We start from the raw sequence: 27957 nt of genomic DNA on the forward strand, positions 1-27957 counted from the left end.
GCTTTTCATCATCCTTTCCCTCTCTTATCGATATGAACTCAGGAAGTTAGGGGTAATAAAAAGTTCTGCTATGAAGTGTTAGAACCGATTTGTGTTTAAAAATACGGTGGCATTTGAAGAACAGCGACACTTGTGCGCTGTATTTACTCTGCTTCATATCGACTGGCTTCCGACGTCAGACTGCATCGCGCGTACACGCTGAGGGTGACAGACAGAAGAGGCCTGCAGGACTGTGGGTGTAGCTTGATTGACAGCTCCGCCGCTAAATCTCCCGTGCGACCTGCGGACTAAGAGGTGGCCAGGTGTGTGTGGGTGTGATTGGTGAGGGCAGCGAGCAGATTATGACTTCTTCCTGGCTGCACAAGCTGTTTGTGCAGAGGTAGCCCACACAAGCCCAATCTACTGCCATTAAAGCCTTCCCAGCCTTCAATACATCAATTCCATATAATGACCTCGAGCAGAACGATCCGTCAAACATATCATTATTATTATAACTTGTCATTCAGCTGAAGCCTTTATCCAACGAAGCATAGATATGGAGGACAATTATGTTTTGCGCAAGGACACTTGTTGTTTGAAAATGATGGAGATGAAATCACTGACCCTGATTGATTAAAGGTCCATTTATCTCCTGAGCCACATACATGTAAGCATGTTTGTGTTCCATTGTTCACCTCCTGTGATTGCTCTGGACCCAAGATTGATTGCATCTCTGGTGAGTTCAGTGACACGTGGCAAACAGAGCTACAGACTTCATGTTTGTATTCAGTCTAAGTGGTTGAAAAGTAGTTAAATTATGATTAATAGTAATTATCACTAACTCATACCATAACTCATTACCCAATCTATTGACATCCGCATGACATTGATGGATGATAGGTGATATTGTTTTCTCCTCCTCTGCATTGTGCGAAATTCGCCCACTTTTTTCTCATTTATATTCACTAGCATTATCATCAGATATTTACAGAATATACTGTAAATTCCATTTTAAACCAAAAGGATATATATCTAGGATGGATTATAAACATAAAACTTCATAACTATTAAAAATATGTACGCAAGCCCTGAGAGGAAAGTGTGTTGATCCATTACAGGGTTAAAAATCTGAAAAGATCTCTCCTGTCAGTGATTATGTGGACATCGAGCCCCAACCAAATAAACACACCAAGCCCTGTGACAGATATCGCTGGCTGAAAACACATGTTAACAATCCCAATACTGATTTGTCCAGATATCACAGAGGATGTCATTTACAGGTACACAAATACGCAATGCAAGTGTGACGTCCGTCTGTGTTTTTCCGATGACAGGAACTGTTTTTGGGAATACCATTGCATTACTATTTCATAAATGACTATTCATAACAAATATGACTGATGTGTGATTATTATTCATGCTATATACTGATATAGGGCTAAGTAAGCAATCAATCCTGCAAATCAACCCTTAGTTGTTCAATATATTTATTCAGACAATGTGAGTAGAAATACAGAAATGATGCTCCCACCTATGGCCAACATTGCAATATAACAACATTTCCCTAAAAACTTACCAAAACGTAAAAACATGGAAAACTTTTTCATTTCTGCTCCAGAGGCTCCTTACAATGTTTTTCTATATTTGGGCTTTACAGGGTTAAACATGTGAAAATTGTCTTTCCAGAATAATCTTCCAATTTCCTTTTTTTCACGGGGGAAACAGGTAAATGAATAAATGCCAGGGGCAAGATTTATTTTGTTGTACAGTAGTTGTCTTTGTATTTTTTATGCCAGGGTCACTAGTGTTTGTTGTAATACTAATTTCAGCCACAAGGGGCACAAGTGCACCACCACCACATTTTCTAAATATGACTAAAGGAATCAAAGTGAATGAAATGACAGTATTGTTAATCACTAACTAACAAACCTACATATCTGGCTCTCATGGTTTTTATTTAAATATGTTTTGTAATTATGTAAATATAATAAGCCTATGTGTAAAATGGACAACATTGTTAGGAGATTTAAACTATGCAGCGATTCTGCACTGCGGTCAACTCCGCCGTCTCTCGAGTTTGTTATTATTTTGTCTGCCATTAGTTCTTCTTGAGATTGACACTGTTGGACTCAGTACTAGTGAAACAACTCCCACAAGTACTATGAAGTACTTTTACTGTGTACTTTTTGAGTAATCCTCTGTCAATGTCCCCTCCTGAGTACAAGAATGCATGTTTCTTTGCTATTTTGAATCAGCGTTAAAACACCTTTCTTCATGAGACTGATTGTTGGACAGAGTATTTTAAGAGGATGGTAGACATGATATCAGCAAAACTTCCAGTCAGTACTCCGGCAGCAGCATTTTTACCCCTTGGCTTTAGAGTCTGGTCTGGATAGCTGGTCACAACTATCCTTCAGCAAAGTGACAAACCCTTGTGACTCTTGTTGGCCTCTTATGAAGCTGCTATAATTATATATTTAATTTAATTTCTTCATTCAGCGGGAATCCAAATGAATTCATCCTGAGTCCAATAACCATCAAAGTCACTCCAATAGTGCTCCTTAATTACGCTTTCATCCTCCTTTAACAAAATACTTCACATTCATCCAGTTTGTGACAGTAGTTGTAGCATTTTTGAGACTTTTAAACTTTAATTACCGCTGGGCTCTTGGGAAAAAAGGTTGGGAACCCCTGCATTAGACCATTTAGTAAGGTAAAAAGCAAAAACGTCTCTCAGACGCTCTTCCGTTTACTTGTTTAATAAAGAAAAACAATTGGACGGTAGATCTGTACACGGATTCAATTGGCCATATTACAAACATTGATTAAGGCGATAAATAATATAAACATAAACATTAGAATGTGTAAGTTGCATCAAAGTATGTTATATTATTATCCCCAATGAACTAATATATATTTGAAGTTGCAGTATTAGTGTCGTCAGGTAAGGAGTCATGTTCGTTTGTAATTTAAACCATTACAAATCCGTACAAAATGATTTAATGCACTGTATGATAATAAAATATCTAAATAATGAAGTACAGTTGAATGAAATAGTATTCATGTATTGACAGTTTAGCCATGTTGGTGTCAGTTTCCAAACTGTTGCACTTTGAGTAGACATACTGCCTATCTACATTTTGCTAGTTCAGACGAGTGCAAAGAAAGAAAACAAAAGCCTCCCTAGGCCCATATTCTTTATTCTCTGTGGGTGACAGTGTTTTATTGATGTCACAAAGATACAGTGAGACTTGTTCTGGCTAAAAGGCAGGGGTGTAGAAGGGAAATTAAGATGTAGTACTGCGGCAAAGACACATTGCTGGAATCCACTTCTGTTAGCTAATAACTAAGGGTACAGTGATGAACCGCTTTAAATCGACATCGACTCGACTCTGGGCTTAATGTCTCAAATATATGTGCAATGATTCAAATAGCTTGAACTGGGCTTAAGCTGGAAGGGAATCAAAGCTGAATCTGCAGATTTCTCTCTTTTAGAGAAGCTTAATACGACAGGCAGATTTTGGTTGTGCCTACAAGTGCCATATTCTTCTGTAAGTCAAAGTAAGCCATTCTTACCCTGTTAGTCAGGCTGTTAATGTTATTTTAATAAAAAAGGTCAAGTGAAATTAGTCCTGCATTTCTATTTCATGGCCAGCTATTACCCATTTGTTAACACAGTTTCCTCAAATTACATCAACAAACATCATCCTTCTAGATTGCAGTGGTGCAAGTCTTGGTCATTTTGTATGAGGAAGAGTGTATTGCGCTGCTGCGGGAAGTTATGCTTGTTAAAGTGGGGGGAAGTTGGCAGAACTGTGTGGGTGTGTAGACACTGCTTGACTGACATCTCCCTGACTAGGGATGGGTATCGTTAAGGTTTTAACGGTACTACTACTTTTATGGATACCGCTTATCGACCCGGTCTTTTAACGGTACTTTTATCGGTTCTTTTGGAGAAAGAAATAAGGTAAACTAACTAAACAAATTGTGAACAACAATAATGTTATGACAGAACTGTAAACAGAATAGCTGAAACTTTAACAAAATAAATAACTCAGTTATATTTTAGTTAACTCCGTGTGTTGCTGCTAGCATACATAACACCTGACGTGGAAACGTTACTCGTGGATGGGGCTACAGAGCTGCTAGAAAGACGGTCGAACCCGGTGCATTCCTCCGTCTGAATGTGGTGCACTTTTGCTAAATGTTTAGACAAATTGCTCGTGCGCCCTTACATGCTAAACTCTTATTGCACTTTTGGCAACGAGCATTGTCCACATCGAGACGGGTAAAGTTTAACCATACTTTGGAGCGCTTAGTTCTCTCTGCCATCTCCGCCGTGTGTGTGTGTATTAGGGATGTGCATCTCCATCACTGAGGCCGATGCGATGCGCATCTCGATACGTTGCCACGATACGATACATTAACGATACATTTGAAAGACCAGGCGATGCGATACGATACGATTCACCCCTGTTGCGATACAGTTCGATACGATTTGATTCAACATTATGCGATTCGGTGCGATACGATACGATTCAACACGATGCAAAAATAATGATACTTCAATATGGTACGACAGAGGATTTTTGTTTTATTCCTTATATGCAGCAAATCATACATTAACAAAAAAGTGATTTACATATTTGGTACTGCACATCCCATCATGCCGTTTATTTTGTTACCTTTAAAAACTCTCCAGAGTAGGCTACAGTACAATTGTATAACACCTCACAGTTAAACAATGCAAGGATGCATTGCTCAGGATTAACAATGTGCAAATAACAGCTACCATAGTGCAATGCCCATACAGCTGCCAGCCTGATGTGCTTAACACTCATTCAGAGGCTAACTCACCAGTGAGCAGAAAGCAGTGGGTTCTATATGAACAATAAAGAATACAAATAACCTTTCACAAACAGGTATTTCATAACTGCTTACATTTAAACTATTATTGGCAGTCACAGGCTGCTGTAAACTAAACACCACTCTCTCTGACAGAACACCTCACTGAGTGATTTAACTCATAGCCTAACTTTCAGGTTTCTCTTTTCAGCCGCAGACCCCATGTCGCCTCTTTATGTGCGTCGCTAAGTTCCTCGTACTACTTGTGTACTTTAAAGCGGCTCGGCATCGTTAACAATTTGTGAGCGATTTTTCAACTTGACCGTCTGTAGTATATAGTGCCGCGCACATATACCATCAGGACGTTACTGATGGGGTGCGGCTGCGGAGTGATACTGTGTGTATGCAAGCCCGCATCTAGGACGGATCTATGTATCATGGCTGTTACACCGTCTTTCTTGAACAATCCGAAGTGTTGCCAAACGTTTGATTTGTAGGTATTTTTCGGTGCGCTGTGTTTCTCTTTCTCCTCGACTTCCGTGTGTGTTGATAACTGAGACTCTCGGCCTCCGGAGTGGCGAAGCAATTATCAAAGATCGTCTCTGCTGAGCGTTGACAAGATGAGGGGATTTTATATGAATGAATCGGTTTTTTACCGATGCAAAGACGCTACGCAATCGATGCATCGCGAGTTCAACCCGGTTCAACCCAAACTGTAGCCGATGTGCACTCTTTCAACCGGTGCACTCGCATCTTGAACGTTTATGCCGGTGCACCGATGCGAATCGGTGAATCTTAACATCTCTAGTGTGTATGTATTGGAAAAGATCGAAAATACAAAAAATAATCATAAACGCATTCTTTAATAATGTAGCCCCAGGGCCCGTTTAATACCGGGGCTCGGTACCCATCCCTATCCCTGACTGTCTTGTTACCCTTTTAGCGTCAACTCAACTGTAATGGGTCAAATGATATCCTTCAGTCCTAACGGTATATGCAGATTTGTGACCTCAAGTATACTTCGCTGTGTGAACTGACAACATAGCGTTTTAGTCTTTACATTTTAATACAGGCACGATATGTCAAATGTGTTTGTTTTTTTAGGCACTACCGTTAAAAGATGAAGTGCCAAGTCAGATATAGCGTAGCTTTTAGAAAAAGGTTTCTGTAACTACGAAGACAAAAGTTGTGATAGTTGGAAAAATATTCATTTGTGAGTGGATTTTAGAATGATTTCTTCATGTTGAAAAATGTCGAGTCACAGCAGTATGTTGAAGCAAACATAGGGAGGATGCGCCATCATTTCAATACAGAAAGAAAGCATCTTACGGGATTATATTGTGCAGAAAGGGACAGGGCCACAGTGAGCCTTCGGCAGCAACAGTTCATTTTGGAGTCAAATCAAGATTGCAGAGCAGCTGGTCAGAAACTCTGTCTCTACCTCAAGAATTCTGTGACATTTCTCACATAAAATGGGTTTCCGGTGCACAGCGGAACTTTGTTTTCCCATGCAGAACTCCTCAAAGGGGCTTTGAACATTTTAGATCAGCCACTCCAGGAACTCAGCATGGTTTCTTTGCTTGTTCCAAAATCTTTGGAGTGCAGCAGGCCCTCTTCGCCTGTATGTCAGGTTTAAACACCTCCAGCTTCCTCTGAAAATCATGTGCCACAGACTCGAGGTCACTGTGTTGTTTCTTCCCTGAAGCTTGACCTTAAAGTCCTAGAGTTGAGGTGTCATATCTGTCAGAAATGCAGCAACGACCCTTTTCTTTTCATTTTACAGGGAACACATTTTGACTGTGTATTTTTGAAGCTCTGTGGGAGGGGGCCAAAAGAGCTCCCTGTCTCTGCTGAGCCTCCTGACATTGTTGTGGGGGAGGTAAATCATCAAAAGTTGCGCCGACCTTTGTCAGAAATGTGTCTCATCATAGAGTTTTCATGACTTCTGAGTATATTTCCCCCAGAGGCGCACACAGAAACATTATGCAGTGATATATCAAACCGTGGTGGGGAGTTTCTAAGCGTTGCACCACTCTCTCTCTCTCTCTGTCATAAAGGTGCTCCGTACATGCTGATTCATCCGTGACAAGTGAGATGAATTGTTCCTTTTTTATGCCATCACAAAGTTGCTGAAGCAAATCTTTAGCAAGGATCTCTTGTGCGTCTTGAAGCAGAGAAACTTGAGAGGTATCTGATTTATTTTCTCTTACATTTCATCTATTTTGCTTTCCCTTCTGGCATCACGCCAGTCACGTACTATTTTATTAGTTTAGTGTCCAAAAAGGGCTCATTGTGTTTGCCCAGCTTCTCTCAGTTAAGCCTCCATTGCTCTTGCTTTATCATTTTTTTTTTACATTTATTCTGCTATGGGAATGATTTGGCGACGTCAACTGGTTTCAGCTTATCTCCGTTTTGGAAGATTGAGTTGTTCAAGATGTGCGTGTGTGTGTGCGTGTATCTGCACTTCATTGTTGCTACTGCTTGATTCTAAAGAAAGCATACTGGCCACGTGCGTCCCTCGAGGGGAACAAAAAAGTATTTCCCTCAGTCTTCTCATCCTTAAACGGACACATTTTTGCTGTCAACCTTTCTTTTCTCCTGCATCGGCTATAGAACATGCCATTCTACCTTTTCAACCGGAGCTTCTTACATGTGATCCGACAACAATCCTGCTCACCGTGGCGACTAGCAAACGGATGAATGATGACAGGTGAGCTGATGTGATGTGAAGCTGTATGGATCAGATTCCAATTCATGTGAAATCAAGCGCACTGCAGCTAATATGAGGGGGTTATTTGATATTTTTTCTCCAGTTCTTGTCAAAACACGGGTCAATACACGGGATGCTTTGGGACATCATGACTATGGGAAATTGCAGTAATCCAGCCTCGAACTAACAAATGAATGGACTAGTTTTTCTGGAACATCTTAAGGCATGATTTGCCTGATTTCTGGGATGTTATGTAAATGAAACGATGCATTCAATCAAAATCTGTTTTACATGGGAAATACCCTGAAAAAAGACAAGTCAAGTCATTCTTGACAGTGTTCCTTGAGTTTGTTCAGAAATGGCCTGGAATCAAATCTATTTCTGTCTGGATGTGGACTGGAGTCAGACTATTGAGTCTTTTTGGTAATTGTAAGAATAGCACAGGTGCAACTAATCCAACTATGGCTTCATTCCATTACAGTGTCCCAGTAAATAATGCGAGTGAGCCAGCGTCCTGAAACTAGAACACCTGAATGGACTGCTGCCACATTTACAAGTTTACACCTGTGTTTTTCCTGCTGTGACTTGGCAAAATGTCTACTGTTGGAAAGCTTTCGCAGTGTTTTGGCACGTAACGCAGACCGTTTCCTTTTGTAAACAGCCATTTTGGAACAATTATTATTATTATTATTATTAAGGTAAATCACATAAACAAAGTAATTGCCTTCAACCAATGATGATAATCACTTCAATTGGATGACTAAAGAGTGGGAACATTAGCGTTGGATGGTTTAATCAATTCATATTTTAAATAATGCTGGTGGCAGGGCACAACCAGCGTGAATCCATCAATCTGTGCTCGCTTCTGTCGACACTGCTGGTGGGGATGTGGGGGATGGTTTTTGTGTAACAGCGCAGTAGGTCCTTTAAACTAATTAAGCATAATTTGTAATGCCCGAGCATATTTGAATATATGAGGGCTTACTGTTAAAGTGCCATTTCACACATTTTATGAGAACTGACGATTTTAATGATTGTTTCTTTAGCCAAAACACAACACAGGAATCAGTCATAACATAAAACTGAGTGCAGGGATTACGCTTCAGAAAACTGATGTCCTATATAAACATATTTGCATTTTAAAAGGGAAAGAAAAGTCAGCATTATAATTTTGTGAATAAATCTAATCACAATGGAGTGGTACTGCAATTATCTTTTGTCTGAGAAAATAAAACAATAGTTCATGCCTTTTATCCGAAAATGACTAATGTACACACAATTAAAATGTGGGGAGTCAGTTCAGAATTTAATAATTTTTCTGAACAAGGGCATCTACAGGTTTTCTAATGTATACTAAAACAGCAACCAGCCTGTGGCGGCTGCCCCCGGGCATGTTAAAGTTGAATTCTTTCTGCTCTTTTGTTAACATCCTGATACACAGGCACTTGTTTAGGCCCTATAGATTGAGTGCATGCATTCAAGGTAAATTCAGTTGAGGTGTTGATGTAAAGCGCTCACAACTTCCTGTAGTGTCCTGTATCCGATCTTCTTCTTGCTAAAGACTGAGCAGCTGCAGAGGAGGGGCTGGGATAATTGGACTGCACCATTCTGCTGAAGCGCCACACCTTTTTAAGAAGAACAATGTCTTCTCTCCTCTGCAATTTACTATCCACTGGCCAGTGTAGCATTTATAATCCTGCAGTAAGGAGATAAAGGCGGCACACATGTACACACTTTGCTATTAGTCTATGCCAGTTCTGTGGGCTTGTTTCAGTTCTATTTATAGTGCATTCAGTTTTTTCTTACTCTGATTTTTAGTGTATTTATATCATTAATGGCAAAGAATTAAGACATATTAGGGTCTACTTCAGGTTTCACATTTGCATTTCGACATGCTTTAATTTTCAAAAAGGTATTTGTCAACGGATTACAGATGTCCTGACCCTTAACATATCACATACAATGTGTCAGAGCTCTAGGCAATAGAAGCCGCGTGTTACATAGTGATGTCACTATGTTAGGGAAGTAAACAAAGGAGTCCAATCAAGGCGTATTCAGGAAGGGGGGGGGGGGGAGTGTGTAAGAAATTCCCTTTGGAGGGGACTTTGGGATTTCAGCCTTTGCAGACCATTTACATGCACTAAAACCTATATACTACACTACAGGAAAGGGTTCAACCCAAAAAGCACAACAGGGCCCTTTTAAAATAAAGATTTAGCCTAGGGTTCACCAAGGCCTCGGTCCATTGCTACCTCTAAACCATTAGAGTGGGCCCCTTGAAAAGCTGAACAACAAATTATATAAAGATAGAAACAAAGCATAACCACGACAACACAAGAACATAAACAAGGGGTACATGTGGTATTTGGAAAAAAACAATGACAAAAAGGCTAATAAAAGGAATATTACCTTGATACGCATAAAGAGAGCAACATAAATACTACAGATGCTGCTCACTAACTAATGGAGGCAGTGTATCTTTGCCAGAGAAGAATACACTGTGTTTCTTGGACTAAGTTATCCTAAATGTATTCTTTGGCTTAATACTAGTTCTGTGGAGTTTTATGCTTACACTGGTCCTTTACAGATGCAGATATATCTTCTAGCATTATATATTTTATAACCAAGCATTCTGAAAACCAAGGACTGATGGATGTGCTAATGAAACCAATTTAAATATATCACAATATTGCCGTGTGACACAAAAAATAAATCACTCTCCCATGCGGATTTCCATTTTTCAAATACTTCCAGGAGAAAGATAGATCTGGGATTATCAAAGTGACTTTTGATGAGATTGTGACAGCAGCTTGTGTGTGTCCCATGATGATTACAATACTGATTCTGAACATATTGCACTCTGCCAAGAAGGAAATGAGGAGATGTGATGACATACATCCAGCCTTCTTCTCATGAAATAAGGATAACAATACATTCAAAATGTATGTGGTCTGTGCTGCTTTCAGGGAAATAGTCACAGAGCAAGTATCAGTAAATGCTGATCTGCTGGAGGGGTGATTCATTTAATTTAAGCTCACAGTGACAGTGTGTAATAGCTGCGAGCTGTCAGAGAAAGCATTTTTTTTTTTTACAGTAGATGTATAGTGTCCTACCTCTGGGGTTATTGAGTGCAGCATCAGCGGCCTTCCTGCCCTCTCCACAGTGGCTCTGGTCAAAAGGCAGACACTGCTCCCCGGTGCCGGCCACCACCTCCAGGTTACGAGAGGGGTCTTTGGGCTGCCCCAGGTTCCTGACCCGGTACACTCTGCGGCTGCTCGTGTCCGACACGTAGAGAACCTCCCCCATCGGGTCCATGGCCAGGTAGTACTTATGAGCAGGGCTGGTGCTAGTTAGAGAAAGAGTAGGAGTTAATGGAGATAGATATTGCAGAATGCTGCGTATATACTGTATATTCAAAACTACACAGCTCTTACATTACACATAGATGTATTTTTCTAGTGTAAAATGTCTTATTCTTATAAAATGTAATTATTTTTAATTGAATGATTATAAACATTTCCTTTTTTTAAATGTTATAATTTAACTGTTGCACAGCTCCCACATCTTAAATGTATTATTTTTAGGGCTGTCAAGTTAACGCGTTAATAACGCAACAAAAAAAAAGCGCAATAGTGCGCAACATGATTGCAGCGTCCAGGCTAGGGTTGCCAACTTCCAGAAATGGAAAAACGGGACACATGCATGTGTCCCCCGCGTGCACGCGCGCGAAGATTTTCGGGTTTCTGGCGGATTTAGTTACTTTTTTTTGTTACTTTATTTCGGTTTTAGGGTTAGGTTAGGGTTATGTTATTTAATTATTTTGGGGGAGCCAGCCCCTAGGGTTTCGAAAATGTTTTTGGGGGTCAAACCCCCCAAAACCCTCAAAATGCATAGAAAACTATGCACACCTATAACACAATACAAACACAATGGTCTTACACCTGCATTAGGCTACTACATCACATTGTACATCAGCATGTTCAAATCGGATAGGTGGGCACTAGGGACATCTGGGCACCTCGATGTACAATTGGCTATTTTGTCCAAAATGTTAAAAAATAAAATATTTGAAAAATGGTATTAAGTCATGCAAAGTATACATGTGAACATGCACGGTACATCATTATTAGACTTAATGTTATCCTTCAACCAACCATTGTTGCTCGCTTGTGCAGTTCTGTGGCAGCATGCTGTTTCAGGTCGTTTTCTCCACCGTGACCTATTGAAAACTCCCTCCTACACAAGGTGCAGAAGACCCGAGACAGATCTCCACTCACGGGCTTTACCCAACTGTATTTTTCTTCCCACTGTGTGTTGTAAGACACAAGTCTTTTCTTTTTAGAAGGGCCAGGGCCCAGAACCACATCCTCTATCTCTTCTCCTCTTTCACTATCACCTCCACCGGCAGCGCTCATTTTCCCGCACAACTGAACAGGCTGACATGCCACACACAAACAATGATGCCGCGCCCGCGAAAATCTCACGCACACACACACACACACACACACACACGTGCGAGCATTGTGCCTGCCCTGTCAACTGAGCGGTCCTAGCGCCCTTCGCATACAGCACACAAACACACAGGCACGCAGCCAGACACACTGCATTGCGCGCAAACAGAAACATATTTTTTATTTTTCCCTTTACCGGGAATCCGGGACAAACAATGTCCCGTACGGGACACGCCCCTTTTGGCTCAAATACGGGACGTCCCGGCTAATACGGGACGGTTGGCAACCCTAGTCCAGGCAGCTCCCGTTCGAGCATATGCCTTGAGTTGCACATAGCTCCAACGATCCAACACACAACACACACCACACACACACACACACACACACACACACACACACACACACACACACACACACACACACACACACACACACACACCACACACACACACACACACACACACACACACACACACACACCATTTGTATTGTATTATTGTATGCAGGGCCGCCCCTCCCTACAGGCCAATCACGCAGGCTGCATGGGGCCCCGCCTTGCGCAGGGGGCCCCGCCCAGAGGGCCTCAGCTGCTGTGCGCACTGCGCAGTTCTCCGCGAATCCCCCGCGAGAGTGTGACGGCCCCGTCCACACGACAGCTTCAAAACGGTTTCCAACGCGTCTGCCCATTCATTTCGAATGGGGGTGGACGTCACGTTTGCCTCAGCTTTTCGCCGAACCTGAATTGTGGTAGCATAGCGGTCCGTCTCCGGCGTCAGAAGTTGAACATGTCAGAAGTTGAACAATGTTCAACTTCTGACGCCGGAGACGCCGGAGTAGCCAGCGCCAGCCAATCAAATCCCGTTTCTGAAAATCTGACAGCTCAAGCCGTACCAATCAAACCCGCGTCTAAGCTGGGAGAGATATCCCGCCGTTCATTTCTATATTTCAAAAAAGATTGGAGGAGAAACTAATTATCGCCGTAGCAAATCACCCGGTTTTGTATGAACCAGACCCTCTTCACCTACCGGGATACAAACCGGAAGAACCAGGCATGGAGGGAGGTGGCAGAGACAGTGGGTGAAACTGGTAGGTTTTCGCCTGTTTGGGGAGTTTATATATATATATATTGCTCGCATAAAATCCCCGGGGTTTTTTGCTTTGTATGTCGGGGGGCGGGAGAGATTCATGTGATTGGTTGTTGGTCGCGTTGCTCGAATAAAATCCCCAAGCTTCAGACACGCCCAGCTCCAAGCTTTTTTTGAAGCTGTAGTGTGGCTGCTCCGAGAGATGACAAGGGGAGCATGTCTGTAACCCGACACCGTTGCAATGTATCGACATCTGACCAATCACGGCTTTGATACGGCCACTAGGTAAAGAGATGTCGGTGAAAAGACAGTTTCAGTCCGGCACAAAAAACAAAACATGAAGAAACTCGAGCATCACTCGAAGGTGGGTTATTATTGTATGAGTCAAATGTACAACTTGCGAATGTTGTATAAGTCAAATTGCCAATTGCCATATTAAAACATCAGCTGCAATTCACGACATGAAGAAGGCAGTCTCTGCATAGCATATAGGCTAATGGAGATGCAGTTATTTCCAGCATTCTTTATTTACCATTCATTCAAGTATGTTATGCCTTTTATCTGCTAATGTACAGGAGGAAGAGTGATAAACTGTCTGTCTAGTTGGCTTACATAACAGTTAAAGTTTACAGCCAAAAAACATGGAGCATTTTTTCCCTTTTTATTCATTTTTATGTCAATTTGCACATTTCATGGTGATGCTCAGCCTCTCCCCTTAACTCCTAACAGTCATCATCATGTCAACCAGAACACAGAGAAATACTGAGAGAAATGTGTGTCTAGTTGTTGATGCATTGCTGACAGAGGGAACTACATTTGAATACAGATTTAAGAAATATCATTTTTTGAGCATGTCATAAGCATGTTTTGTCTTGACTATATGATAATAAAACAATATAGTATTTTTATTATTGAATTGATTATGATTATCATTATTAGTAGAAGTAGTTTATTTGCATTAATTATATTTGAATCTTTATGAGGCTAGTATTTGGCAGGAAATACAGACGTATTCACCTGTGAAACGCATACTGAACGACATACATGCACATTTACCATTTACCTTCACTGTATAAAAAAAGTAACTGTTGATAATAATAATAAACAGGAATTATATTTGCAAACATTTTTTCACTCCTGTCGGTTGGGGGGGGGGGGGGGGGGGGCCTCATCTCACAATGTCGCTTGGGGCCCCAAAGGTTAGACAAGGGGCGGCCTGATTGTATGAGAGAGGTTCCAGGTTGAATTGAGGCGAATATTTGTAATGCTCAGAGGTTGTTGTGTTTAATATTCATGAGAATTTTGTCATTGTTCAAATGATAATAAACATTAGCATAAAGCTATTTGTCCACTCATATGTTGATAAGAGTATTCAAAACTTGAAAAAATATTCCTCTAAGCTACATTTAGGAACAGATAAAAAATGTGCGATTAATTTGCGATTAATCGCGATTAACTCTTGGACAATCATGCGATTAATCGCGATAAATATTGTAATCGACTGACAGCCCTAATAATTTTATAAATCAGGATTTTTTAATATCAGTTATTTTATTTATTTATACATTTTCAAACAGTTTTTCTAATTTTTCTAATGGTTATAATTGTTTTTAAATGGTTTTATAATGTACTAGACTAGTACTATTTTATTTACACAACAGAAGCACATTTATTTGATGTGTTAACCTACTTTGCAATAAAACCTGATTCTGACTCTGATTAAATTGAACATTTTTGAAATTTCAGGCACATTTTTCTATTGGCATTCAAAAGAGCATTTAGTTTAGTTTTTACAAAAACATATTGTTTTTCCTAGTGAATAACCCAAGTGACACAGTTTTAGGAAATCATAACAGCCATCCTTCATCATGACTAGACTACACATCGATTGAACTAAAACATGTTTTAGAGGCATCAGGGCGTCCAGTGAAACATAGTTCGTACTCTGGCAGTAAATGTGTGCCTGTTGCAGGGAAGACTAATGTCTTCCAATTTAAATGCAAACAGATGCCCACAGAGATAATCTCATTTTCAGCATTTTGTATCAGCATGTTTGTTAAGAAAACAAATAGAATGTAGGGCTATGAAAGTATTCAGCCAAAGGATGATGTGTTCCTTGGATGTCCCTGCTAACTAATAATCCAATTCAGCAGAGCCAATTTTAAACACACATTCAAAGTAATACACCAAAAATATCCAGCTATTTGTCACATTTTGTTTCAGTAGCAAAATACCTCCTAAAACTAGAGATGATATGGACTTTTTTCATCATCATCATCATCATCATCATCATCATCATCATCATCATCATCATCATCATCATCATCATCATCATCATCATCAGCTTTATTGAAGAGACTCAAGGTAAATTTTTTAAAAGACATACAACACTCAATATAAATGAATTGATTATTGGTGATTATCTGTTTATCATGGCCGATAATGATAAGACAATTGATCATCTCACATTTTTGTTTCATTTAAAAAAAGTTCATAACCTGTGTTTTATGCACTCCTAACCACAATCATGTGTCATTACTGTTACAAACAAACAATTATCTCCCCTTTAAGCCCCATATTCAACAACTGGTTGAACAATTTATTTTATTTCAAGGTCAAAGAGAGACAACAGAGCTGCTGCAACCTTTATGTCTGTATGGTTAGATGAATGCATCTTTATATGCCCATCTTACTTGGGATAGTGTCTACCACGAGGCACTGAGGTTCATTTCCGATCTTAAACCCTTGTGCATCATTGCGCCTTGTATGCTCGGGTTGGAGGGTCTGCTCTGACCCACTCATTAAAAAACCATTGGCACATCCTTATCATAAGGCTATTCTTGGTGCTCTTCCATCTTATTTGCAGATCTGCATCTGTCAGAAGGGGACCTATCGGCTTCGGGCATTTAGTATTGGCCGTTAGTTGCGCTGCTCCATTTGCTTGGAACCAGCTGCAACATGAACTTAGACTCAGGAAGCTGGTCTCTGTACAGTTTAAAGTGCTTCTCCCTGGCTGTCTTGCAAAATATATTTGGTTTTTCCTGGGTCGATACAATACAAATAAAACAGTTCTGACTGATATGTTTTTTTTTCTAGTGAAGCACTTAAAAAAAACATACGCAATCTTGTTTTCCAGCTCTTACACCACATACAAAATGTTCCACAACAGTGACTGCCATGTTTGGCTTGTCTGGATTTTAGTGTGCTGTCTTCTTGGTGTTTTTGGCGGAATCGTGCATACCGTCCTATTTTATCAGGAGTATTTTGTTGCACTTCTTTAGTCGATGAAAGCAATTGGCTTCCAATTATCAGCCATTCATTTATCGGCTGTAGTTGAATTAACAGAATAGCACATAATAACATTAATTACCCAATATAAATCATGCATCTCTACCCAAACATCTCTAAAGCATCCTTTACAGAAGCAGCAGTAACCTTATAAAAGAGATATAGTGCCCCTCGATCTCAAAGCCTAATGTTGTTCTGGACCTTTTTCTTCATTCCTCTATACCCATAGAACAGAATGTATACTGCACTAATACGTAGCCCTAGGCAAGGTGAACATTAACTAATAACATTAGGTTGCATTTCTTTAAATCAGCCATAAAGCCTCATATTTTCTATTTAATGTGAAATCAGTTTAACTATATACTTAGATGACCCTTTTCCTGTGCTTAGCTGGAGAATAGTGATGTCATAACTTCAGCAGCGAAGAAGTACACCTTTAATCTAATTTATAATGATTGTCCTTTTATTTGATAAGGATATAAAGAGAACTTAATGTCAGAAGAAGTTCAGGGTAGAGTGGGGCCTCAGTGTAACCCTCCTCTTTAGTATCAGTACAAAAGCAGCAGTACTGTCGAGCAGTAAGCTACACTTGGTAACAGAAAGGGCCTGGAAAATGCTGTCGTTTGAGACAAGTGCTGGTCACATTGTTGGTCAGCACAAATGAGTCCACATGTCAGGCAGAGAGTCGAGAGATGCATACTGAGAATGGGTTCTGTGTATGAGTTGGACGTGTTTCCGTTTGATTTTCACGTTTTATTATATGCACAGTGGTGGAAAGTAACTAAGAACATTGAGTTCTTTTTGACAGATTTGTACTTTACTTTCCGTTTAAAGCTACTTTATATTTCTTCTCCACCACATTTAAAGGTCACCTATTATGGAAAATCCACTTTTTCATGTATTTTCTACATCAACATGTGTCCCCTCTGTGTAAAGAGATTCTGAAAGTTTCAGGAAAAAAGATTTGCTCACTTTTTGTCCTGATCCATTTATATAAAAACCTGTCTGAAAATGAGCTGATCAGATTTTGGCCACTTTATGATGCCATAACGCCCCCACCTTATCACCTGAATCTCCTCCTAGAGCACCATTGTGTTCTTTTTAACCAAATATCTCTCAGCAGGTCTCCCTTGAAAATAAGATTGATGATCTCAATGGTTAAATAAAGGTTTGAAATGAAATGAGAGGGGCGTGGGCAGTGTTGGGACTAACGCGTTACTGTAACGCAAAAGGTTTGCGGTAACTAATAACGTTACTAGTTACCTATTCCCATTCAGTAACGCCGTTATAGTTACTGTGATTTTTTTTACATTATGTGATCCAACTGAACCGAATCTCCCTGCGGATGTAACTTACAGGCGAATACAGTGATGTCCTCTCACAGTACCATGGAAAAGTGAAAGTGACCAGAGAGGAGTGATGATTGGTTAACCCTTTCTAGAGGGTTATCAAGAATAACTTGTATCCAATGACCTTTTCCCTCTCTGTCTGTGTCTGTGTATTCTCTTGTTCCGATTAACCCAGCCAAATCTTTTTTATTATTTTGTATCTATATCTACGCCGGGATCCGGAGTCGAGGCTGATCCTCTTGCTGTAGTCCTGTGTCTTGGATCCTCTATCCTGAGTTCTGGATTAAGTCGTGGACTTCGGGTCGTGGCTGAACCTGTCTCTGCGGTCCTGCCTTGGGTCTCCTCATGCTGCTTCCCTGATGGCTTCCACAGGATTATAGTTGACATCCTCGTGGATTCATCTTCTTATTACAGACACATGCATTTCCTAACATTCGGTCTATATGCTGTAAAATGTATTATCTCTTCGATTTACACACGGCATCTATTGCACGTCTGTCCGTCCTGGGAGAGGGATCCCTCCTCTGTTGCTCTCCCTGAGGTTTCTCCCATTTTTTCCCTTTAAACTGTGGGTTTTCTCCGGAAGTTTTTCCTTGTACGATGTGAGGGTCTAAGGATAGAGGGTGTCATTTTTCTCATACTGATATTCTGAACAATCTGTGCTGTTGTATTTGCTGTAAAGTGTCTCTACTGTAGGCTATTTTTATTTTATGTACAGCACTTTGGCTCGACCAAAAATCTTTATAAATGTGCTATATAAATAAAACTTGATTTGATTTAACGCGGGGTAACATTTCAGGGTAAGCCAATCAGAGACAGAGTTGGGCGGGTCTTGCCTTATGGGGAAAATACACAGACACACACGGCAATGCCCACCACCAGCACACACACACACAATGGCAGATGCAAGTATCAGCGAGAGCAGCAGCACATTTACAACTTTGAGATATAACCACTATTTTCAATTTGTGGGGATAAAGGACGCACAAAATATTACGGTAAAATGTAAACTGTGTGCAGGACAGAAAGCATTGTCTTACTGTGCCACAGAACAACACAAAAACTTGTATTTGTATTGTTATTATTTGTAAAGTTAAGTAAAGTAACTTGTTACTAGTTACTTTTATAATTTAGTAACTAATAAAGTAACTAGTTACTTTTTTGAGAGCAGTAAATATAACTATTACTAGTACTTTTTGTGGTGTCTCGTTAATTGTGTTAGTTGTGTTTGTTTTATGTCTGTCATTCCATGTCTAGTCAGGTTTCTATGTAGAGTCAGGTTTTCTTGTTACTTCACGTCTTGTCTGTCTATTTTATGTCTGTCATCTCTAGTCAAGTCCCCGTGTTTCATGTCATGTCTCGTTTTCCCATTTCCTGTTTTATTTTGTACTTACCTCTTGTCTTTCTGTTCAGGTCCTGTTACTTCCTCACTTTGGGTGTTTTTCCGCCATCATCAGCGTCTGCCCCGCCCCTGATTGTTTCCACCTGTTCCCAATTCCCTCATGTTTAAATAGTCCTTGTCTCCCTTTGTCTTGTGCCAGTTCGTCTTGTTTCAGTGTGCTTCTATGTCCAGAGACCCAGCGTTAAACCAGAGAGGAGAGTTTTTGTTCGTTTGAAATCAAGAAGTGTTGTTTTGTCCTCGCAAGAGGGATTTTTTCTCATTAAAATATGAGTCGTCGCATTTGAGTCCAGTATTTTTGTACCCCGTTTTAACACTTTTTAAAAGTAACTTGCCCAACACTGGGCGTGGGGAGTGGCTCCTTATTTGCATCTAAAGTAACAGACAGAGAATCAGAACTTTTGTAACAGGGCTGAAACAGAGTGGATTATGGGATGCTACAATGCATGATCTGTTTGGTATTTCGAGCCAAACACTTCAGAGACATGTTTTGTATATATCTGAGACCTATAATATATTGAGGAAAAACAGTATAATAGGGGACCTTTAAGAGGCAAATATAGGTATTTTTACTTCACTATATTCATTTTAACACTCAGTTACTAGTTACCTTGTACATATAAAAACACATGATATGCTGATATGGTATAATGCAGTACTTTACTACTAATCTACACAATATTCCAAGTATCTTAATTTGGTTCACATTGTCTAACTACAATATTAAAATAGTCTTACATGTATAAAACAGGATAAAATTAAACATATAATAATAAAATACTACAAAAAGATCCATTCTGCATAACGAGTACTTCATATTTGAAGTAAATGTAGCTGATAATACGTCTGTACTTCAGAATCGGGTCTTTGTTAAGTACTTTATATTTTTTAACTTTAAGTACTATTCCATGCTAATACTTTTTTACTTTTACCAAGGTAACATTTGGAACAAAGGACCTGATTACTTCTTCCAACACTGTATATGCGATAGTTGTAAAATGTTGACCCTATTGTATTTTTTTTGTACGGAACACGGTCCAGAAAAGCAATAGGCAAACTAAACTTGAAGAAACAGGGAGAGTGCAACAAAAGGTCCAGAAGCACAATGAAACCCAGCAGTGTTCCTGTATTTAAAGTCGTCCTGAGCCAAATGAGGCACGTGGACACACAATTGTCCATTGTTCTAGCTGCTATTGTTAGGTTATGAGGGTAAGAGTGGACAAAATATTTCAACGTGAGGCTCAACAATACCGTATGTTGGGTCGAGGTCGCAGTACAGTTCTTTTCATAATGTGTTAATAAAACTTTCTTTTGTCCTGAGTGTAAGCCTGAGGCTTTAGAAAGCACACTATGAACAACTGACTTCATTTACCCTCCTATTGACCTGGAGCTGTATATGCTGTATACAGCAACTGTGTAGGAGGAGCAGCAACTCTATGGGCATGGAGCCATGCGGTAAACACTCCACTCCTTCTGTACGTGTTGACTGCACTTCATTTATCACAGAATAAACATGTTGATATTGTGAGGTTATTGTGTGGTATGATTGAGACTAAGAGAAGGGCGTCCTTGGAAAAAAAAAAGAGCTTGCTCTCAATGGCTTCCTTTGTTTAAATATATGAGTGAAACTTGAACGAAGTGATATGAAAAGAGAGCTTGAACTTTTCACTTTGTATCTAAGATCCAATAAATTACATAGCAGTGTGCAATTCAATGTTTGGTCAAAAGTTTTCTGCCATGAAACTCAGAAACAATCAGTAAAAGTGCTTTTTATTCCCTTATTTTTCAATAAAACCAAGGGAAATTCTCTTGTGTCATGCTTCTGCGGACCTACAGACCTTTCTGATTGTAACTTAACATTTTCTCGCTGGTTACAAATCGATTGTAGTAATTTTTAAGGATGTATGAAAAAGAGTTTTTGCATATATCAGATTTTCTTTTCCGACTCATATTTCGCCGATGGCCAATTCTGATGTAGGCACATATTTTTCCCCGCCTACTTGCAGAGAGCATCAAGTTTCTCCAGAAGTGGAAATTAACATTCGCCCACTGGCAAATGCACACTTGAAACACCATGCTTTTTAAAATCTTAAAATGTACTGGGCAAAATAAGAACACTACTTTAACATTACATGTTTAACAAACCATATTTATTTTTATGTAACATATTTAGACTTTATTATTTTAAAACTGTTATCTACCACCACCAATGACATACTGATGTTTTAAGATAAGATGTACTTTATTGATCCCAGGTTGGGATTTTTTTGCGCATTAATACATCCCTCATCATTATGTGTTAGCTTTATCTTATAAGTTATGGTTAATATGTTTTTTGTTTCTTTTATCTCCTTACCCCATTTTCTTTCTTCTCTTTTTCTTATTTGTGGATTGTTATGAAGTTGTTTATTGTATTCAAGTCTTAGTATTGTTATCTATGCCTTGTAACCAAATAATGTACTTAAAATGCAAATAAATGAATACAAAAATAAATACATCCCTTATTATTATTTAATTCTCAGCAGTGGTACGCTCTAAGACTCTTCTGCCCCCGCAACCCTAACTCCCCGAAGACAAAACTCACTTCACATTTTGTTCGGAACCTTCTCCTAGCTGGGAAAAAAGAAAACACTGCCACATAGGCGAGGTTGCTGTCAGTCATCTAGTCCATTAAGTGCATAACTGTTTACAGAGCTCTGCACTGAACTGCACATACATAATTTAAACTCGATCCTAAGAGACTTGTTCACAGAATCTCAAAGTGTGCCAATGCTCCGTGCAGAATATAATATTTGTTGGGCCTCTTGAAGCCGCCATGAGCAATGCATGGTGCGTATAACCGATAACAAATTATTTTTTTCTCAATTAGATGCTCACAGATCCGAATACAGTCATCCAGCGGAAGGGAAATGAACAATAACAACTACGAAAGAAAAAAATATTTTGTTCCCCCACTTAAAATAACAAAACAATGATCAGAATTGATTTTGTTTCTGACTGTCTCTGCAAATCGACCGCCTGGGCTCTGAGATAATATTGTAGACGTCTTCCTTCCAATGTTTGCTCAAACTCTCAAAGAGGAAAAATAGACAATGTTCTTTTTTATGGTGAGCACATCCCATATTGTCTCCCCTCGGAGAACACCTTGTTTTGTAGCCCTGTAGGCTGATAGGCACTTTGCTGGAAAAGAATGTGGAGTGAAAAGCTTTGAACGCTGAATCCGGATGAATAATTAATGCATTTGCCTTTAGAGAACAATAGTATAGAATAAAAAGAGGAACACTAACAGGCTGCTAAGAGTAAAAAGCTGGTGCGGAGGAAAGAAAAAGGAGGAAGCAGGAACTAAAGGAGAAAGCTCCAGGGTGAGAAAAGGGTATCTAAAGTGCCTTCAGAAGAAGCTACTTCCTCACCTCACATCTGTGCTTCCTAACCTTATCTGACGAACACCCACTGCTACACCCAGTACCTTCACTGACACCAGCTGCTATGTTCCAGGTGTGATCCTCCTCATACAGTATAAAAGGGGATATAATAGTAGATGTTACACTCATTGATGATTTTACTCAGAGTGGCAGGATGTAGGAGTCTCAGCCATTTAGGTATTACTTGAACGTGCAAGAGTAGGATTGAAAAATAAACGTATAGACTCAATCAAAAATAATGTCTCTCACTCATTGTATAAGAACCACTAACGGTGTGTAGAGGTGTTTAAGATCCTCAAAGCTTCTGCCTGAATTCTCTCTTTTTTTCCCCCCATTATTGCTCAAGAGGATTCTGGGCGTCAACCTATATGATAACGTAGAGACTAGATGCCAGATCTTAAGAAAATATCCAATGGGATGCTATATAATGAAATGTTTGGTTATGGTTAGGGTCTGGAAAACTGCAAATATACATTGAACCAGAGTGGTCGGTGTTCAAAGCCTCTATTGCCGAAGCCGCGGCGGGGAGCTGTGGTCTCAAGGTCCTAGGTGCCTCAAGGGGCGGTAACCCTCGAACCTCCTGGTGTAACAAGGTGTAACACAAGAGCGAATCTAAGGTTGCTTTAATTCGCTCTCAGAACCTCAAGCCTTGTAAAGTTGGGGAGGTGGGGATAACCTTGAAAAATCTACTTACAGTGCCTTTAAGTTAACTACTGTATATTCAAGAGTTTTACTTTTAAGCTGACAATATCACGGGTACGTCATATCAGATATGGCGTAAAGCGTTGTGTTTTTATGTGTGAGCGGTGCCAACCCGTACCCATAGACCGGTCTATGGAGATTTCTCGACTTTGTTGCAGAGTGCTGTGCTCAAAATTCAAATTATTTAAACTTTGACCTAGTTACTGCTGACATTTTGATGCACAACCAATCAGATGACAGCTGTATGTAGCGATGCAAGCAACCAGAGAAGGTAACCATAGAAACAAAACAACTGGCTGTTTTGGCTGCTTTGCGCCCAACCTTGTGGAAACAACTTAAGATGTTTACAATAACTATAATTCATGCATTATTATGCATTATAAGATAAATATTACACATATAAGGGCTTCTTTTACCTATGCTAGCATGGGTAAAATATATCTATTTCAATAATGTATCTACACTTTAAGCAAACTGTATAAACTGTTTTCAATGTTAGCATTATTAGCTAAAATATTATGTTTAACTCGCGGTTCCAACTTCATACCTGGTTTTCTTGCAGTCTTAGAAACACATTCAGTGTTTGTGTGTAGGATAGCTTACTCTGGCTGGCTTCATTTCTCTAGCTTGGTTTATTTTTCATCTAATTAGTTGAGCTACTCCACAATCTCTGCACATCTTCTCCCCCTGGCATCTGCTGAAGTACGCCCAGAGGTACAAGTAGCACTGGTTGGAAATCACTGGTTAAGGCTATACAGAAGAAATGTATCACGCTTTGTGCATCTCAGGCACATTTGCATGTTCACACTTGCAGACATATGTACACACCCACCCATAAAGCCAGGTTATCCTTTTTGCATGGTGGGAAACTTTGGCACGCTAGAGATATGGCATCTTGAAAAATCCTCTCGGATAAATCCTCGCTGTCTCTCTCTCACAAACAACCCACACGCACACACACACACACACACACACACACACACACACACACACACACACACACACACACACACACACACACACACACACACACACACACACACACACACACACACACACACACACACACACACACACACACACACGATCGGCTTGATATAACCCCTGATAATGGCACACACACAGAGCAGACACACACACACACACACACAACCTATAACATCTGTCTAATCTCCTGTCGAACATGGTGTATAGAGCTCACACCACCATCAAGGCTCGGGGCCAGGGACGAAGTTGAGGCCGTGCGAGGCCCCGGGCTTTTATTCCGGCTCAGGCAGCGGTGAATGCTAAACTGAGTATCAGTAATCTTCTGGAACATGAAATCCTTGACATTTTGGGCGATTTCCCATTTATAAATGTAATATCGCCTGGGTGAAATTTAAATGGGGATTTGATAGATCTGCTTGCAACATGCAGATTTTGGGTATGGTGTGTGTGTGTGTGTGTGTGTGTGTGTGTGTGTGTGTGTGTGTGTGTGTGTGTTGTGTGTGTGTGTGTGTGTGTGTGTGTGTGTGTGTGTGTGTGTGGGAAGAGGGGAAGTCAGGTCAACGCAATTTGAAACGTGTGACAAAGAAACCAAGGTTAAGTGCTGCGAGGCATTTTGCAAGATGTCTTGTTCTTCACACATCATTTGTGAGTCTGTGTGTGTGTTGTGCAGGGATATAAAAGCAGGTGTTAATCACTAGTTCTCACCTGTGTCTGGTGTCCCGGTTCCTGATAATAAGCCATAAAGAAGCGTTTGAAAAAAAGGAGAGAAGAAAAGGTAAAAACAGCGTTCATTTATGATGCTAACGAGAGTCACTTACAATTTCATAGGCTACAGTCAGTCAATTTTCTCCCCATAAAGAGAGATTAGGGTTGATTTAGACGTCTGTATTGTTTCACATTAAATATTAACATAAACAGGAAGCTCTTTGGCATTTGCTCCCGGAGGATGGGGAAGTATCAAATACAGACTCTCTGAAAACCTCCGTCTGAACCAGAAATATTAGTCGGAGATGCAATAATAACAGAGAATGAGAGAGTAAAGTTACACAAGGAGAACACTTTACAGGACAAATTACTGTGCAATCCCGTTGAGATTCTACGCTTGAGAAGATACAGAAATAAAGAATGTAGTGCCTGCAGCTATGTAGTAGATATCATCGTCATAATCCACGGGAACAAAATTAAATCTTTGTTTCGCAGCAAAGAGCTTCTCTCAAATGCTTAAGAGGTAGATTAGTGCGTGTGATGTCTAAACCTCACACACTCTGCTTTTGCATGAAGACAAACTTCGGGATGTATTCTGTTGAGATCAAACAGATCACAGGCGCAGATGCCAGCCAGAGCTAATGCCATGCTAACACATATCAGCCGAGCTAATTGTGCTCTAATTGTGCTCGACTCAATCCAATGCTGAGAATCTCCCTGTGAGAGATTCCTATCAGGACCACTACACGCAACAAGATCATTTCTCTCACTTGAGTTCCAGTATGGTCCTGGTGTATCCGTCGGGGTGGACCCTGCGGATGAAGTTGAAGTCCCCCACGTAGAGGGAGCCATCGGGGCCGCTGGCCAGGGCCACGGGGGCGAACAGCATCATGTCCCGGGCGGCGCCGCTGCAGCTCGGGCTGCATGGGACGCTCCGGTAAAAGCCGTTCCCCATCACCGTGGCGATGACAGGAGGCTGCTGCGAGAGGAAGACATTCTCGCCGTTTCCCTTGTGGAGGATTCCTGGGGAGTGAGGAAGGCGATAAATACATAAAAGGCTCTGGAAACACATTTTTCTCAATCTGCTCCTGGTGGGATCCTGCAACATTTCTGCCAAAGTTTGAACGTTTTTTAGCTATTTTACACTACGGATTTTCTGTATTGGTTATAAGTGGGCATAAGAAGTTTGGCACTAGAATTAAAGCCTTGCGGTTGTATCCGCCAATCAGACATACTGCAGTTTATATTAAAGGTCACCTATTATGCAAAATCCACTTTTTCATGTATTTTCTACATCAACATGTGTCCCCTCTGTGTAGAGAGATTCTGAAAGTTTCAGGAAAAAAGATTTGCTCACTTTTTGTCCTGATCCATTTCTATAAAAACCTGTCTGAAAATGAGCTGATCAGATTTGAGCCACTTTATGATGTCATAACGATTTTTTGGCTTGTGTAACCATTAGCCAATCACCAACCAAGCAGTGGCGAGCCGTGACTTTTATACCTAGGCCCTCTGACCCCCCAATCAGCTCCTATCTTCACAGTGACTCGCAGAGACGAGCTTCTTTCATTTAACCCTTCACATTCCAACAGAAACTGAACAGGCAGATTCGAAGGATTTAGTTCTTTGGAAATGTTATTTTAAATACAATTAAATCAAGTTATTTTGGTAAAACCAATGAAAAATATAACTAAAAAAATATAAACATTTTTTTTTTTTTATGTTTTCAAATATAATTTTTAAAAATATTTTAGGCCTAGAGGTCCCTGACGGCTCGCCACTGCAACCAAGGTACCCCCCCCCCCCCCCGACACCTTATCACCTGAATCTCCTCCTAGAGCACCATTGTGTTCTTTGTAACCAAATATCTCTCAGAGGGGCGTGGCTCCTTATTTTCATCTAAAGTAACAGACAGAGAATCAGCACTTTTGAAACAGGGCTGAAACAGAGGGGATTATGGGATGCTACAATGACCTGTTTGTTATTTGGAGGCCAAATACTTCAGAGACATGTTTTGTATATATCTGAGACCTATAACATATTGATGAAAAACAGTATAATAGGGGACCTTTAACATAATTAGCATAATAATTATTGAGATACGTCTAAAAGCAAGTGTTGTGATGTCAGTGACTGTTGCTCAATTTGATTTGAATATTATGTGTATTGTTCCTCACCACTGCGTATGTTGAGGGCGTGGTGTTTGTCCAGAGACCAGCCCCCGAGGTTTGAGGGGACCAGTTCAAATCCTTGCATCAGAGCAGTCCTCCTCTCCCATTGGATGACGCCCGGACATGACTCATACTCGTAGCCGACGGATACTGAAATGCAAACACACAGACTTGATGTTATTCTCAGTAATAGCTATGTGCTGTAGACCTGCTGCGTCTCACACGACAGTATGTTCAGCCAAATGTGCTGATATTTGCACAGAAGTGACAGTCAGCCTTTAAGCTAAAGCGCTCTCGAAACTATACTGTATTGAGTGTTGAGACAGATGAAAGGCCTGTGGCGAGACCTCATCAGCGTGTGTGTGTTTGAGAGGGATCAGGGAGAAGTGGAGGCGTAATCAGGAGGAGCCCGTCTTCATGAAGGAGCCCTAGAATTAGCTGTTGCCCTCTTAGTTGTAATGATACGTTGTGAAGCTTTCCACTAAGACTAACAATCAACGACTGCTTCTTTTCTTTTTTTTTAGGCTCGCCATGATTAGACATGTTTCAACAGTAATTCAAACACTCAGCGCTCGGGATGCGTTTGAAGGGAGCCGGTGACAAGGCCGTGGGAGTTCAGGAAAACATGTAAACATACAAACATGCCTCCTAGCATGTCATTCTGAAACACACAATCAAACAGACACAGAGAACGAAACAAAGGCACTAAGTGTTCCGGCTTTTTAGAAGTAAAAAACACAGTTCAAGTAAAACTTTAAAGGAATTCTATTTTTACTTCGCTTTGAGAGCTTTATTCATTTTGCAGATGCATGTTTTAGAACCAAATCAAATGTTTAGCACATGAAGTACTTTCAGATTTGTTAT

General features: G+C 40.3%; 1 protein-coding gene across 1 annotated transcript in view; it reads right to left on the reverse strand.

The window, feature by feature from the left end:
• The window catches only part of tenm1 (teneurin transmembrane protein 1), a 212891-nt gene that overhangs the window by 44692 nt on the left and 140242 nt on the right, over positions 1–27957 (reverse strand). Inside the window, 4 exon segments of the mRNA XM_034223176.1 lie at positions 10648–10880; positions 24923–24943; positions 25693–25945; positions 27100–27243. Coding sequence (XP_034079067.1) covers positions 10648–10880; positions 24923–24943; positions 25693–25945; positions 27100–27243 — 651 coding nt within the window.

The sequence above is a fragment of the Gymnodraco acuticeps genome, unplaced genomic scaffold (genome assembly GCF_902827175.1).
Source record: "Gymnodraco acuticeps unplaced genomic scaffold, fGymAcu1.1, whole genome shotgun sequence".
Classification (NCBI taxonomy): domain Eukaryota; kingdom Metazoa; phylum Chordata; class Actinopteri; order Perciformes; family Bathydraconidae; genus Gymnodraco; species Gymnodraco acuticeps.